The sequence below is a fragment of the Nicotiana attenuata genome, chromosome 11, assembly GCF_001879085.1.
Source record: "Nicotiana attenuata strain UT chromosome 11, NIATTr2, whole genome shotgun sequence".
Taxonomy (NCBI): Eukaryota; Viridiplantae; Streptophyta; class Magnoliopsida; order Solanales; family Solanaceae; genus Nicotiana; species Nicotiana attenuata.
Window position 1 is genome coordinate 56,465,696 of NC_031999.1, and position 15,631 is coordinate 56,481,326.

Consider the following 15,631-nt stretch of genomic DNA (forward strand, 5'->3'; position numbering starts at 1 on the left):
CCCCCCCAACTCCTGCGCTTCGTCACTAGTAAAAGCACCTCACCTGATCCCGGGTTGACCATACACGGCCCTCTTCCTCCTCTTCTTCGTGATCTCTAAGTCCAACACCAATAATCTATGCTGAGTCGTGAGATTCTCGTTGGGTATAACCTTGCAATCCATGCACAGACTCCTATTGCACTTCCGGAGGATTAGATAATCAATTTGAGTCTTGGCCAACGAACTCCAGAATGTAACCAAGTGCTCCTCCCTTTTCGGAAAACACGAGTTGGCAATTACCAAATCAAAGGCTTTAGCACAGTCCAACAACGCAGTACCTCCTCTGTTTTTCGGGGCGGATAATTTATCCGTTTTTCGCATTACCTATTTTCGACCCCCCATATCCGACCCGCCCGTTTGCCGCCTTTATATGAAAGTAAGAGAATGTACACAGTACATGGTACACATTCATATAGTTATGGCCTTCTAGGCACAGCTCTAAGGAATAGAATGAAGGCTAGCATAAGAAAAAGTACCAACTTTGACACATGATTCAAAAGTTCACAATTTGGATCTAATAAATCAACGAGACAAAACTAAGCCAAGGGGAAAAGCTATGATCGGAAAAACACAAAAATTAAAGAAGGAAACTTGACCTAAGAAATCAAAGATTAAAAAAATAAAATCTTTGAGTGTTGGTGCAATAAAAAAAATTCCAATGATCCCGAAATGTATTTTATGATTGTATTATTCAAAGAAAGCCTGTGGGCTATATGCAAATCCTCTACGGTTCAATTTGTTAGTTTTAATTCAATAAGTATACAGAAATTCACATATTAGCTATTTTGCGGCAGTAAATTCATTGTTAGCATATTGAAATTAAATAAATAGGTTTCTGATTGACATGAATACAACACAGGATTCGCAACTAAGTGAACGAATTTCGCAAATTTATCCGAAAATCGTAGCTTAATTCTGCGAATAGACGAGTTTAAACGAAATAATGATAGCCGCTGAGTCAGGTTCAATATAAGCGAAAATATAAATGGACTTACTTGCACAATTTCAAAAAATTCTTGCATGTCAAAGGGCAGCGATCTGTAAACAAGTCCAGTACCATCTCCCCCAAACTCGTCACTATCATTACCGACATTATTTCTGTAAGGACGGAGGGAAGAAGGAGAGGAAAGGGTTGGGAAGTGGGTTTTGGGTTTTGCAGGTCTGTGAGTTGCCGATGACAAGAAGGCCAACTTTGATGGGTCGTTTGATTTTAAGTTATATAGTGAGGATGATAATACGGCATTTATTTAACTAATGACAATATTATGTAGTATATGCATATATTTTTATTGGTATTTTTTTTTTTATTTGACAAAACAACAGAGATATACAAAATGTAATTTATCCCTATAAAATATGTAATTTGTTTAATAAAATATGTATTTTGTTTAAATCATATAAACAAGGGTAAGTTCTATAGAGTGGTGGTCAGACCATCGATGTTGTATGGGGCTGAGTGTTGGCCAGTCAAGATTGCTCATGCTAGAAGATGAAGGTAGCAGAGATTAGTATGTTGAGATGGATGTGCGGGCACACCAGGTTAGATACGATCAGAAATGAAGTTATTCGCGACAAGGTGGGTATGGCTCTTATTGAGGATAAGATGCGGGAAGCGCGGCTTAGGTGGCTTGGTCATGTGAGGAGGAGGAGCACAGACGACCCAGTGAGGAGGTGTGAGAGGTTAACATTGGAGGGCCTACGGAGAGTTAGAGGTATGCCAAAGAAGAGGTGGGGAGAGGTGATTAGGCAAGACATGGCGCAACTTCAGCTGACCGAGGACATGACACTTGATATGAAGGTATGGAGGTCGAGGATTAGGGTAGTAGAGTAGGTAGTCTAGAGTGTTCATAACAGTAGTATTGGCACGCAGTCTCGCTTTCTGTTGGTAGTAGATTTTTATGACTAACTGTTGTTTTCTTTCATTGTTGATTACCTTACTATCTTGTTGTTTTTATTCTGCTTTTATATGGATTTTTGACACTGTCCCTTCTTGTTTATATTTTCATTAATGTGGTGCTTATGCTTTCCTGTGGGCCGGTCCGGGCCCTAAACGGGCCAAGTGGGCCGGTCCAAACAGCCCCGGGCCGATCCCAAATTAAATGGGCCAAACGGTCCCGGACCAAACGGTCTTTTTGTAAGAACCGGCCTGGGACTGGGCCCACGAACTCGTGGTCCCGGGCTAGACGGTCCGGGCTTGCAGGCTAAGTGGGCCCAATGGATAATTTTTTTTTTAAGTTAAATAGAAATTAGAGACAAAAAGATGTTAAAAAAATATCTAAGGCAATGCCTTGTAGATTTTACTATGGAATTGTGACCTAAATTTTTAAATTCAAACTTAAAGTCTAAAGACAAAAACATTGTAAAGAGATATTCAAAGCAATGCCTTGTAATTTTATTATAGCATTAAAAATATGGCAATATCTTTCTTAATCTTCCCCCTTCCCCCCTATGGAATGAGCACAACAAGGTGTTAATACCACCACTGAGAAGAAAAAGAAACTAATCAAGATGTGCCAAAATGCAAGTTACATAATACATACTAATGTTTGTTCATACAAGTTACACGGTATCTCTTACAAACTTCATAAATCCTTCAAGGTTCGGAGGAATTTTCATTGGTGGTGGCGGAAAAATAGCTTGGCCATCGCCGCTTCGGCGAAGTAGCATCCTCCGCACGTTCAGCTAGCATTTCTTCGTAAACTTCGTCTTCCTTTAGTTGTGATTCAGCAAGTCCAAATTTCTTCTTTCCGAACGGATCCAATCTTTGAAAAGTACTGATTTTTTCAAGCTCTCCCGCATAGACGCTCTATGATCACCGAGTTGAAGTCTTGCTTGACTGAAAGCGCTCTTTGATGCCACTGTTGAAGCTTGAATAATTAAAATGTCTCGGACCGTCCTTGAAAGAACCGGAAAGTATTTTTCTTTGTCCTTCCACCATTCCAAAAGATTAAATGAGCCGTCGGGATTAACTTCCTCAATCCCCTGCGACAAATAAACTTCAAGCTCATTTAGTTGCGAAAAATCACTACTACTAGAACCTTGAGAACCCCTAAACCCCGCCTAAGCACTAAGTGCTCTTACTCCCGCAGTTTTTTTAGATGAAGAAGAAGAAGAACAAGAAGAAGAAGAAGAAGAAGAAGAAGAAGAAGAAGAAGAAGAAGAAGAAGAAAAAGAAGAAGAAGAAGAAGGAGTTGAAACATTTGGTCTAGCTTGATTTAATGCAACTTGATAAGCATTATAAATAGTTTGAGCCGAGGTTATTGCTTCTGGAAGTTGAGACAACTCATCATCTTCAAGTGCTAAACCATTATAAACAGTTTCATACCAAAATTGAGGACCTCCTAATTTCATACAAGGACTTAACAAAGCAGCAACACCATAAATAGGGGGAATAGGGAAAAAATATTTTTAAAACTTTTTTTCTCATAGAATCGATAACAAGTTTATAAATTTCCCCGCCATTTGAAAAATGAGCAGACAAATTAGCAAGTTCTGCAATATAAACTAAACAGTTAGAAATAGTAGGACAATATTGCCCAGAAAATTCATTTGTAGCAATATAAATTTTTTCTAAAAAATCAATAAGTAATTTAACATTAACACAATCCTCATTCGTAAGGTGCTCATCATCATCACTTACATGTGCATTAAACGTTGAGTTTATGGGGTTTCTATATTCATATGCAACAACCAAACTTTCATACATGTAATTCCATCTAGTTGGACAACGTTTAGGAACCTTTCTTTCTCTTAGGCCACATTCATCACATCTTTTAAAATATTCTATAAGTCTACTTCTATGGTTTGAATAAAAAAGCCAGTTAAGAGCCGTTTTAACCTTTTCAATTTTAATATTTAAGATTCTCATATCATCACCCACAATTAAATGGTAAATATGACAAATACATCTAACATGAAAAATATTACTAAATGCAGGACTTAGCGTAGTGGTAAGCAAACCTATAGCATTTGTGTTACTAGTAGCATTATCCATTAAAACTGACATTATTTTATCACTAATGCAAAAAATATCTGCAAATATCCGTAACTGTGCTAGCAATAAACTGCCCCTGTGTGACGTGAATTAATTATTCTATAAGCAATAATGCGCTTTTGCATTATCCAATCCTCATCAATCCAGTGACTGGTAACAGTGAGGTAATCACGGTCGTTTTCACTTCTACCAATATCAGTTGTAATATCAATATGACAATTTACATGAGTAAATAAAAAGCGCAAATATTGTTTATATTTATAAATATCTCTCTTTATGGGTGTGCGAGGAAAACCTTTATAAGTAGGATTAAAAAAATTCTAATATAATGCATAAAGTTAGGGTGAGAAGGAAAACGATAGGGTAAGCACATAACAGTTACCATTTTTGCCAATTCTTCCCCGATCTTTTTTTGGATCATAATATAAAATACCACCGGTAACAGTATTAACTCCCGGTTGAAATTGATTTGAACTGGTACTAGGGTCAGCCTAACTAGGAGTAGGTACACTTTTCCCCTCGGCCAAATCTTCCAAACGAAGATATCTGACTCTATCTTGAGGGTATTTCAATATGTGTCTAGCCAAAGTTCCCGTCCCCCCTCGCGATCCAAAATATTTAAAAGCTAACTTCGTGCCACAAGTTTTACACTTAGCCTTATTTTCTGGAATTAATTGAGTAAAAAATGGCAAAACAAGAGATGTTTCTGCCCGTTCGGTAGGTTGTCTAGAAAAAGTAGGGACAGTAACAGGATATCGGACGGGGCATCATTTGGATTAGCAGGGTTATCACTAGTTGGATTAACATCAGGAGCAGGACTAGTGCGTGTATCATTATCAGATTGAGTTTCATGAAAAACAATTTCCTGCTCATCATTTTCATCAATAGTTGGATTAGAATAAAGAGCATTCATTAATTCATGGTCTAATTGTTTACCATCTGCAATCTTATGGCAAAATTGACTCTAAGTAAATTGTAATAAACTATTATCGCTATCAAGAATAGCAGGTGTAGGACGGATATGGAGTTTAGTTCGAGGAGCCAGGGGCAGTGAAGGAGGAACAAAATGACCATTAGATTCGCCACTCTTGGATTTTCCCTTATTTTTACCCAGTTTTTTTTTTAAGGAAGCCATCTTAATTAATCAAGTAATAGAAAATAAATAAAACAAACAAAACTATAATATTAAAACTTAAGAGTTGGAACGAGTTTATCAAATTGACGAACAACTTGTTGAAAATTAATTATCGTTGAAGACTTCAATTCACCAACTTCATAATTTTTTCACAAATTGTAACAATAAAGTAAGCAATAGTAGCAATTATAGAAGAAAATTAGAGAGAGATTGTGATAGATTGATGATTTTGTAAGAAAAATAAAAGAATGAGGGGGTATTTTAGTTGAAAATAGGGAAAAAGTGTAATTATAAAAAGTTTGGGGTTAAAACAAAGTGGGGGGGGGGGGGGGGTTAAATGGCTATTTTGTGACAGCCAACGACTGTTTTTTAAACTCCACAACGGCCAATTTTTTTTTTTGAAATTTGACGGTTGGGACCGTTTGGCCCGCCAGGGACCGGTCAGGTCCTGGTCCCAAACGGTTCCGGTCCCAACTGTTAAACCGGCCCAGAAGTCCGGACCAGGCCCACGAATACCGGTCCTGGCCCATTTGACCTGCGATCCCGGACCGGCCCACTTGCCACCCTTAGGTAGGGGTAAGATCTGCGTACACACTACCCTTCCCAGATCCTATGGTGTGAGATAATACTGGGTATGTTATTGTTGTTGTTGTTGTTTAAATCATATAAACTTAAGTAAAATTTTGTTCTAAATTTTAAAACTAGCTTTCATAATAGACTTAGGGAAAAATAACGTTTTTAAGAAGAATAACGTGTCATGTTGTTAATTTATCCCAAGTTATTAATTCCATGATTGTTATTCACAAGACATATTTAGTTATAATAAGTATAAGCAAAAATAAGTTGGAATAAAATTTCATATTATTTTATACAACATTTAGTATGAAGTATAAATCCCCATATTCGCATAATTTCATACGGCGTTTGGTTTTTAATATTAAAATTCTTATAAGTTATGTGAATTTTAATACATAAAATTAAACAGGGCATTTATACGACCCCTTAAAGTTGGTAATTTTTTTTTTACTTAAATATCTCAACTAAATCTTGTACCTATTAGACATTCCAATTGTATTTAAAGTGTGTCTATTAAACACAAAATGCTAACATAGCAAAAAGCGTATCCTTCACTTCCCCTAAGCGCTTGAGCTGCCACGGCTCAAAGACATATAAAAAAATCATCACTATTGTTGTATTAGAAAGAAAAAACAAAGACAAAATGAATTATGGGTTTTGGTTTCTCAAGCTTATCCATTACTTTCTTGGGACATGCAAGATAAGATTGGTTTTCCTAAATGCATAAACAAATATTTGAATAAAGGGGTCTAAGTAGTTACACTAAATATACTTTTACCATTTGTAATATTCAATGCTAAACAAAGGAAGTGGAGGTTAATAACAATTTGCCGCAAAAACTTCATTATCAAGAAAAAATATAAGATCTTGAGTTTTTCATCACAAATTAAACTCAAATTGTAGAATCATTAGAACCCATAAAGGGGAAAAAAACAAAAAGGAGGTGATTGAGTTTTAATTTGGGTATTCTTGTCGTTCTATGCGTTTGCTTTAGTCTAGTTTTTGTAATGAGTCTTCTTATATTTCTATGATTTGCCTTGACAAAACCTCAATTTCGTATTAGATGGAGAATACGACGTCTAATCACGCTCAATTCTAATTCTAAAAAGGATAAGCAGTCGCTGTAAATATAATTCTGTCTAAGAGTTTGAGTCGAATCCCACAAAAAACTAATGCTTAATTACAGTTGTTTAATAATACTAAGAAACACAAGTCCAAATAATTTTTAAATTATAAAGATTATAATTTTATTTTAAACTAATTAACTAACAGATACTAAAAAGCAATAGAAATTTATCGACTAAGGAGACTAAGGGTTGGAGACAAGATTAAGGCCTCATTTGTTTGCACTGAATGGATGTCTGAATCTTAATCATTCAGATCTCAGACATTAAGTGTGTTTATTTATAAGTCTGAATCTTAATCATTAAGTGCGTTTGTTTTTTTTACTTCACAACCACTTAATGGGTCTGAATATGTCTGTATGATTAAGATCTATAACAAAGAGTTAATTTCATTAAGACGCTATCATCCACATTCATTATTAACTGCCGCCACCGCCTACCATTATCAACTACCACCACCACCATCCTCAACCACAGCCGCCACCACCACCACCGCCCATCACCCCCACCACCACCACCATCATCGTCAACCATAACCACACGCTCACCCACCTCAACTACCACCACCAGCCACCATCAATAACTATAACCGGCACCGTCCACCATTATAAACTATCACCACCCACCATCACCCTCCTCAATCACAACCACAACCACAACCACCCACCATTATTAACTATCACCACCCACCATCACCATCCTCAACCATAAGTGATATCGCTACCAATCACCACTAGGTACTACCCAGAACCACCACCATCAACCAAAATCACCACCAATCACCGCCTTTAGTCAGCACTCACAAGCACCTCCGTTAACTATCACCGCCACCAATTATATATATATATATATATATATATATATATATATATTATTGATAGAATATTAGATTAATTAGTATTTTATTTGAATTTACGTTTATGAATTTTTAAATAAAGATAAATTCTATATATTCAGATGTTTAAAAAACAAACAATCTTAAGCATTTAGTATTCATATATTAAAACACATCTTAATATTCAGATGTGTATTTAGATTCAGATGTCTTAATCTTAATACACATCTTGATACTCAGACGTATATTCAGATTCAAACGTCTTAATCTTAATAAACAAAAACAAATGAGGCCTAAGAAGGCCTGGAATTATGATTTTCCAATTATCAAAATTCTTCCTTCCACGTCTCTTTAATTTCGCCTAGGTATTATCTACTGACTGTGAGCACTTCATGTGTCGTAACTCTCTCCCTAGCAACTACAATAATTTACTAGATATATTCTTCCGAACTACTCTAGTTGACGCTATCTTACCGTGCACCATGACTATGTCAAGGCTTCGTTATTCCTAAACCCATAATCCGGTGTATTGATTCCTCACATACGTTAGGAGTGGTGTTGCTGAACAACTACCTAAATATGTACCCTTTCCCAATCAACACATAATAAATAAGCATTGTCAATTGATGACCATTCAACAACAACAACGACGACAACGGCGATCCAATAAAATCCCGCTAGTGGGGTCTGGGAAGGATAGTGTTTACCCAGACCTTACCCCTGCCCCGAGGAGGTAGAAAGGATGTTTCTGAAAGACCCTCGGCTCAAGAAGACGGAAAGAAGATGAAAAGAGTCAATATATCAGTACCACAATTGATGACCATTCAATCAACTAAAATAAGCACGTAGTTAAACAAGTAACGAAATTCAAAGGCTAAATTATATTAAAATATAACAAGAATTCATCATCCAAAAGGTTCAATCAAAATTCTAGATAATAAATTATCTACTCATAGTATGTAGAAATACAATACTAAAATTCATAACCAACAATGGAAAATAGGAAGAAGAAAGGAAAAACTCGTGGTTGAATTTTCCTCCTTGCTTCTAGCGTATTCTTGCCTCCAAAAGTGTTGTCTAACTCTAAAGTAGTGTCTCCCCTCAAAATGATATTTTAGGATGTATTTATATCCACTAGGGTTTGTATGGTGCGAAGTTGACCTATTCTATTTTAGATTGAAGAAGTTGGAGGCGTGTCCATACGCACGACCCAAACCGCTCCCAGTTGCTATCTTCTTTTGCTCTGGTCCCGGTCTGGCGAAGTGAACCTCGCTTTGTTGTCCGGAACTTTTCTCTTCAGCTCTTTTTTCGTTAATTTTTCTTCTATTTGATTCCTCTTCGCGCAATTTAGTTCCTACACATAAGACACACATAATGAGCATATTTTCACTTCAAAAATCATGCGATCTTCCACAACTCACGTAAAAAAATACAAACATACTAAAAAAATATGCACTTTTCATTAATTATCACCACCCCACATTTAAACTCTTGCTCGTACTCGAGCAACTTAAACTTAAACACATCGGCAAGTACACAATTTCAAAAAATACTCAAGCATCATACTAATAAGAATGATTTATATCAACGCCTAGAATCCAACATAAGGACTGTTGACATCTTTTCTCAATTCTTAGAGCCATGCCAAGACTATTTCAAATATTTTTGTGACTCTTTCTAACATCCTAGCCTCAAAAGATGACTCCAATATATTCCTCTTTATGACTCGCTTCTTGTGCCAACTAAAGATACAAGCCCCTTACCAATCCGTCGTAAAGCATGTACCTTCACCAATAAACAAAGAGAGTAACCAGTCTTTGCGCTCAAATATGAATTCAAGTATAATCTAAGGACTCACATATTGAAAGAATTCACTCATTCTCGCAAAGAAACTCATGTGCCCTGAAAGCTCGTACCATAGGCTTTCCTGTAGTGTAAGTCTTTACTAATTTAAGCTCGCAAAGTCTAAGATTAATTAGGTCTTTATGGGTTGTAATGTATGTAGGCTAAGGGACGAGTAGGATAGACAAGGATAATAGTGATTAACCCTCATAAGCACTTTTAATACGCTACACTTTAACTTTTAAGCACATCCTCTTCAAGATCACGCAACACATCGCTACGAAACCATACATAACACACCCTATTGACTTTTAAGCATGTCTGCACAGTCCGTAGCACATATCATAGTGAATTGGAGGGGTATCTTTTTATTTTTTTATTTCTTGTATTCTTGTTTTTTTTTCCTCTCAAAATCTTTTCAACACCCTCCATTAGTTGATATTCTTGATAGTGACCTTCGCAATACATTCGTACACCTTTTGGCCTTTTTATGGTTACAAAAGCTACCCAATCTCTTCCCGTACTCTTCTAGAGGAATAAGTGCTTTTGGAGGTAAAGGTTCAACAAGATATAATTAAGAACAAATGGTATTCGACTTGTAATGTGGGTACCAAGAAAATGGTTTACAAGCCTAAATGAACTAACAAAGGATAATTCTATCACTTATAGGCAAGTAACTCATAGGTCAATCAAATAAACGCTTACATCATATCCTAGACTCAATAAGCTTTACTTATTTCACTTTAAGTCACATACGGAACAAGTTCTAGACTACCAAGGGATGGCACTGAGTACAACCAAATATCTAACCTTACACAATGCACATGACTTAGTCAAGACGGCTCATACCCTACTATCAACTTAACACAATTAAGAACAATCATCATAAATTCAACCACATAAGAAGTACATAACAGGAGTCACAAGTTGATCCTAAGAATCAATATAAAGTCATATGTATTCTCAAGGTATATAATCACATGAATCACGAAGAAAGTACTCAGCGCAAATGCTCTTGCTCTAAGCCCCGATATAAAACATGTCAAAAAACATAGATACTCAAGTTATCCTCATTTTATTATCAGTTCAAAAAGAAGAAAATAAAATCTTTTTGTATTTATCCTTAGACTTTAAACCCTTAAGAAAGTTGTCGAGGAAGTCCATCGTTGGAAAAATCCAAAACTTTTTGAAAATTCTATTGATAGGTTACGAGTACCTTGCTTTATGTTTTGATGATCTAATAAACATACTATCAAGAACCAGATAAGGTACCTGCTTCACATTCTCAAGATCTTGAGATCGAAAGGTTCCAGTTTGGGATATGTTTCAAATCTCCAGAGTTGAAGGAACAGCTGAGGGAACAGGTCCCTACCAGTTTCTGAGGTGACTGTACGAAGTCAATTCTCCAGCTAGAAAAGTTGCTGCCTGCACACGTTACAGTACAGGAACAGTGCAATAGTCAACTTTATGTGGAAGGCTGTTTACCTACCTTGCTTACATCATTGTAAGTGATGTCACACATGTATTATTAACATCAAGGAAGGTAAAACACATCATTTGAACACTTAGAAAATTCACTCAAGCTCTCACGTGACTAATCATCCAGCAAGCAGTTCTCAAGTGCATCAAGAACAAAGAACAAAACAACTTCGGACCAGTTCCCACATCAAGTTATTGTTTGTCCTTAGTTGAGTTGTAACTTTGTAATAGTTCTTCAAGTGTTATTCCTACTTAGCTTACTTGAGAAGTATTCTGTAGGAAACCCTTTGTAAATCTTAAACCTTTGTGTTTCAGTCTTGGCTAGAGTTAGTCGAGTTGTAAAGACTTTGTAATAGAGTTATTACAAAGTGGCTTGTAATAGAGTATTACAAGTAAGTGAGGGATTAAGAGGTTAATTCCTAGATTGTATAGGTTGTAATCTAAAAGTTGCTCAGTAGTGAAGTTGAAATCCTACAAGGGTAGGTCGTGGTTTTTAATCCCGTTGAGCTGGGAATTTTCCATGTAAAATTCCTCTTGTCATCTATTTACTGCAGTGTGCGTGTGTTCTGTTGAATCTAATAGAGAACCTGGTTCTCTATAGAGTTTGGTGGACCCTTATATTCTATCAATTAGTATCAGAGCAGGTTCTTTCTATTAGGTTAACACCTAGAAAGGATCCTCATGGATGCTCCTCCAAACTTCGAAGAAGGCCAGTCTACTTACAAACCACCTAGGTTCAACGGACAATATTTATGGTTGGTGGAAAACTAGGATGCATGACTTCATCATGGCTGAAGATTTTGAGCTATGGGATGTCATATGTGACGGACCCTTTGTCCCTACCAATAACCTTGGCGACCCAGCTATAGCCATCCCCAAGACAAGGAAGGAATTCAATGACGCTGATAGAAAGGCCATAGAAAAGAATTTTCGTGCAAAGAAAATTCTTGTGTGTGGCATTGGTCGTGATGAACAATGCAGGTGAAGAAATCAAAGATCGATATGCTCACAACTGAATATGAGCTCTTCAGAATGAAAGATGATGAATCCATCCAAGATATGCACACTCGATTCACCTCCATAATCAATGAGCTTCACTCGCTTGGTGAAATTATTCCGTGAAATAAGGTTGTTAGGAAAGTCCTTAGTGTACTGCCCAGTTCTTGGGAAAGCAAAGTAAATGCCATTACAGAGGCGAAGGACTTGCAGACACTGACCATGGATGAACTTGTTGGAAACTTGAAAACTTATGAAATGAAGAAGAAGAAGGAAAATGAAAGAAGAGAGCCCAAGAGGGAGAAGAACCTGGTCCTCAAGACGGACAACAGTGATTCAAGTGGCGAGGATAGTGATATGGCTTACTTGACAAGAAGATTCCAGAAGATGGTTCGCAGGAATGAAGGCATTCCAGAAAGGGGAAGTTCTAGCAAGGCAAAAAATTATGACCTCTGTCATAAGTGTGGCAAGCCATGACACTTTATCAAGTATTGACCTCTCCTAAAGCAAGATAAGTACAATAACAACTTTGACAAAGCAACCAAGAGGAACCCGGTTCCTGATAAATGCTTCAAAAGAAAGAATGACGCTGATAATGTTGTAAAGCAAGCTCTTGCTGCATTGGGAGATTCCTATAGTGAATCTGAAGAAGAAAATGATCACGGTGAAAGATTAATGATGGCAGTGGAAAGTGAAATAACTGAGTATGATTCAATCCTCTCTTTGATAGCTCAATCTGATGATAATGGTGATGAGGTAAATTTTCTGGATGTTCAGAGAAATATGAAATCTTATTCTCCTTAAAAGCTTATGTCATTAGCAAATGTATTAATTGATGCTTACCATAGTCTTATAAAAGATAAAGATGTGTTAACTATGGAATTAGGAGAAGATGAACAGACAAGAGATGACTTAGTAGTCGTTGTAGTTGATTTGAAAGAAACAATAGAGAACCTGAAAAATAAAAAGGATGCCTTAGATGAGAGAATTGCCAGTATAGAACATAAAAGAGATGATCTAATGGTTGTTGTGGTTAACTTAAAGGAAACCATTGAGTGTGTAAGTAAAGAAAAAGAAGCCTTAACTGAGAGAGTTGCAAATATTGAGCAAGAGAGAGATGACCTAGTAGTGGTGGTAGTAGACTTGAAGGAGACAATTGAGGAACTTAAAATGGAAAGTAGGCCTGGAAACTCTGAAAAGGGAGAGGAAATTGCCAGTGAGGCACACATTAAGCTTGAAAATGAGTTAAATTTGGTGAAGACCAGTCTGTGTGCTAAGCTCGAGAAAAACAAACAACTTTAGGAAGAACTAGGGAAAGTGAAGTGTGATCTTGAAAAATCTCTTAAGTGGACCTGGTCCACTGATGCTATTTATTGCCATGTATGTTAACAATGGGGGAAACAGGCAGGGAATTGGGTTTCAAAGGGAGAAGACTCCCTACAACCCTTATAGCAAGACAATTGACTGTGTACCCACTGTGGAAATAATGGGCACCTCAAGGAAAACTGCAAGGTTAGGGTTCAGTCTCATCAGAAAAATAAAGTCTTTGCTGAGAAAGTAACTACAGCTAGAGGACCTGGCCCCTCGTATAAAAACGCACGATGCCTGCATGGACCAAAAGATCCCCCATTCACCCCTTTTCTCATTACAAGGACCTAAACTAGTTTGGGTTCTTAAGTCTAACTCCTAATGTTCTTGTGCAGGGAACAGTAAAAAGAAGTAGCCTACAAATGGTACATGGGCAGTGGTTGCTCAAAGCACATAACTGGAAATACAATCGATTTTCTTTCACTAAAAGCCCTGCAAAGAGGGAGTGTATCCTTTGGGAATGACAAAAAGGGATACATTCTAGGAGTTGGAAGGAGTGGAAAGTCACTCACTCACTCAATTGAGGACGTATACGATGTCAATGGCTAAAGTGCAGTCACTTGAGTGCTTCTCAAATAGGTGACAAGGGAAATAAAGTGTAAGTTGTGTCCAAGAGATGCACAGTCCCAATCTTGTGACTGGTAAAGTGGTGCTTGTGGCCAAAAGATACAAGAATTATTATGTTGATATGTTTGAGTCTCTGCAAAGTGGTGATCTAAGTTGTTTGAGACCTGTTGATGACAATGCTGAACTATGGGACAGAAGTTTGGGATTTGCAAGCTTTTCACTACTGAATAAACTGGTCCAAAAGAACCTAGTTCGTGGTCTGCCCAAGTCGAGCTTCAAGGAACACAAATGTGCGATGCTTGTGCAAAAAGAAGGCATGCCAGATCTTCATTCAAGCCCAAAAAGGGGAAGTTAGCACCTCAAGGCCACTTGATCTTCTTCATATGGATCTATATGGACCAATGAGGGTGCCAAGCAGAGGAGGAAGAAGATATATCTTGATAGTGAATGAATTCTCCAGGTTCACCTGGACTCTGTTCCTCAGAACCAAGGATGAGACTTTTCAAGTATTTGTGGGCTCTGTCAAGAAGATATAAGTGAAGATGGGAACAAATGTGGCTTGGATCAGATCAGATCATGGAACAAATCTTGATAATGCCATATTTGAAACTTCTGTATTGAAAGTGGGATTACTCAACTTCTCATCTCCAAGAACACCGCAAAAAAATAGAAATGTGGGAAGGAAGAACAGGACTCTTGAAGATATATCGTGGTCAATGTTAATTGATAGAGGAATTACAAACGTCTTCACCAAAGTTGTTGACTCATTTGAGGACAATTGGCTGCAAATGCTATGTTCTCAACATTGACAAGGATCAACCTGGAAAGTTTGATGCTAAAAGAGATGATGGAATCTTCCTCGTTTACTCGTCTAAAAAAGGGGCATGAATGCCGATGAAGATGGAGAACTCTTATTGATTCTAGGTGAAGTTATTAATATGGCAAATGGGAAGGTAGACATGATGAGTCATGTCAAGGAATCCAGTAAAGTTGATATAACTACCTCTTCATTAATTAGCAAGGAACCTGGTCCCACGATTACAACAACATAAGCTGATAATAGAGTCACTGATGCAGTTCAATGTATGGCACCTGGTTTCTCGACATGTAGAGTGAGTTGTTATAGGAACCAAGTGGGTTTCTGTGCAAGGTTTCAGTCAAATCCAAATGAGTCATATTTGAAGGCTGCTAAAAGAATTTTGAGTTGTCTTAAAGGATCACAAGACCTGGTTCTCTACTATCCTTCAGGTGATGACTTGACCTCATTGGATATGCTGATGCTGATTATGCAGGTTATCTAGTGGACAGGAAAAACACGTCCGGAATGGCACATTTCCTGAGCTCTTGCTTAATCTCATGGGGTACAAGGAAGCAAAACTCAAGGGCACTCTCAATTGCAAAAGCTGAATATGTAGCAACTGCCTCTTGTTGTGCTCAACTTCTGTGGATCAAGCAACAGTTGGAAGACTTTGAAGTGTTATTGTGTGCCTCTTTTCTGTGATAATACAAGTGCACACAATCATGACTAAAAATAGTCCAACTCAAGAGGCCCAAGTACATTGATTGCTGAAGATCAAGTTGTTGACATCTTCACCAAAGCCCTAGAGAAGAAAACATTCTAAGAAAAATTGCCTGGCACCGAGGTTGATAAAACACAACTGAGGACCTTGTTCCCA

The 15,631-nt window shown here is 37.3% G+C and overlaps 1 protein-coding gene across 1 annotated transcript in view; it reads right to left on the reverse strand.

The window, feature by feature from the left end:
* LOC109234924 (peptidyl-prolyl cis-trans isomerase CYP59-like) overlaps positions 1-1,244 on the reverse strand; it is a 20,262-nt gene extending 19,018 nt beyond the window's left edge. The window contains exon 1 of the mRNA XM_019400964.1: positions 1,035-1,244. Within this exon, the coding sequence (XP_019256509.1) occupies positions 1,035-1,132 (98 nt within the window). The 5' untranslated portion in view covers positions 1,133-1,244. The remainder of the gene's footprint in view (positions 1-1,034) is intronic.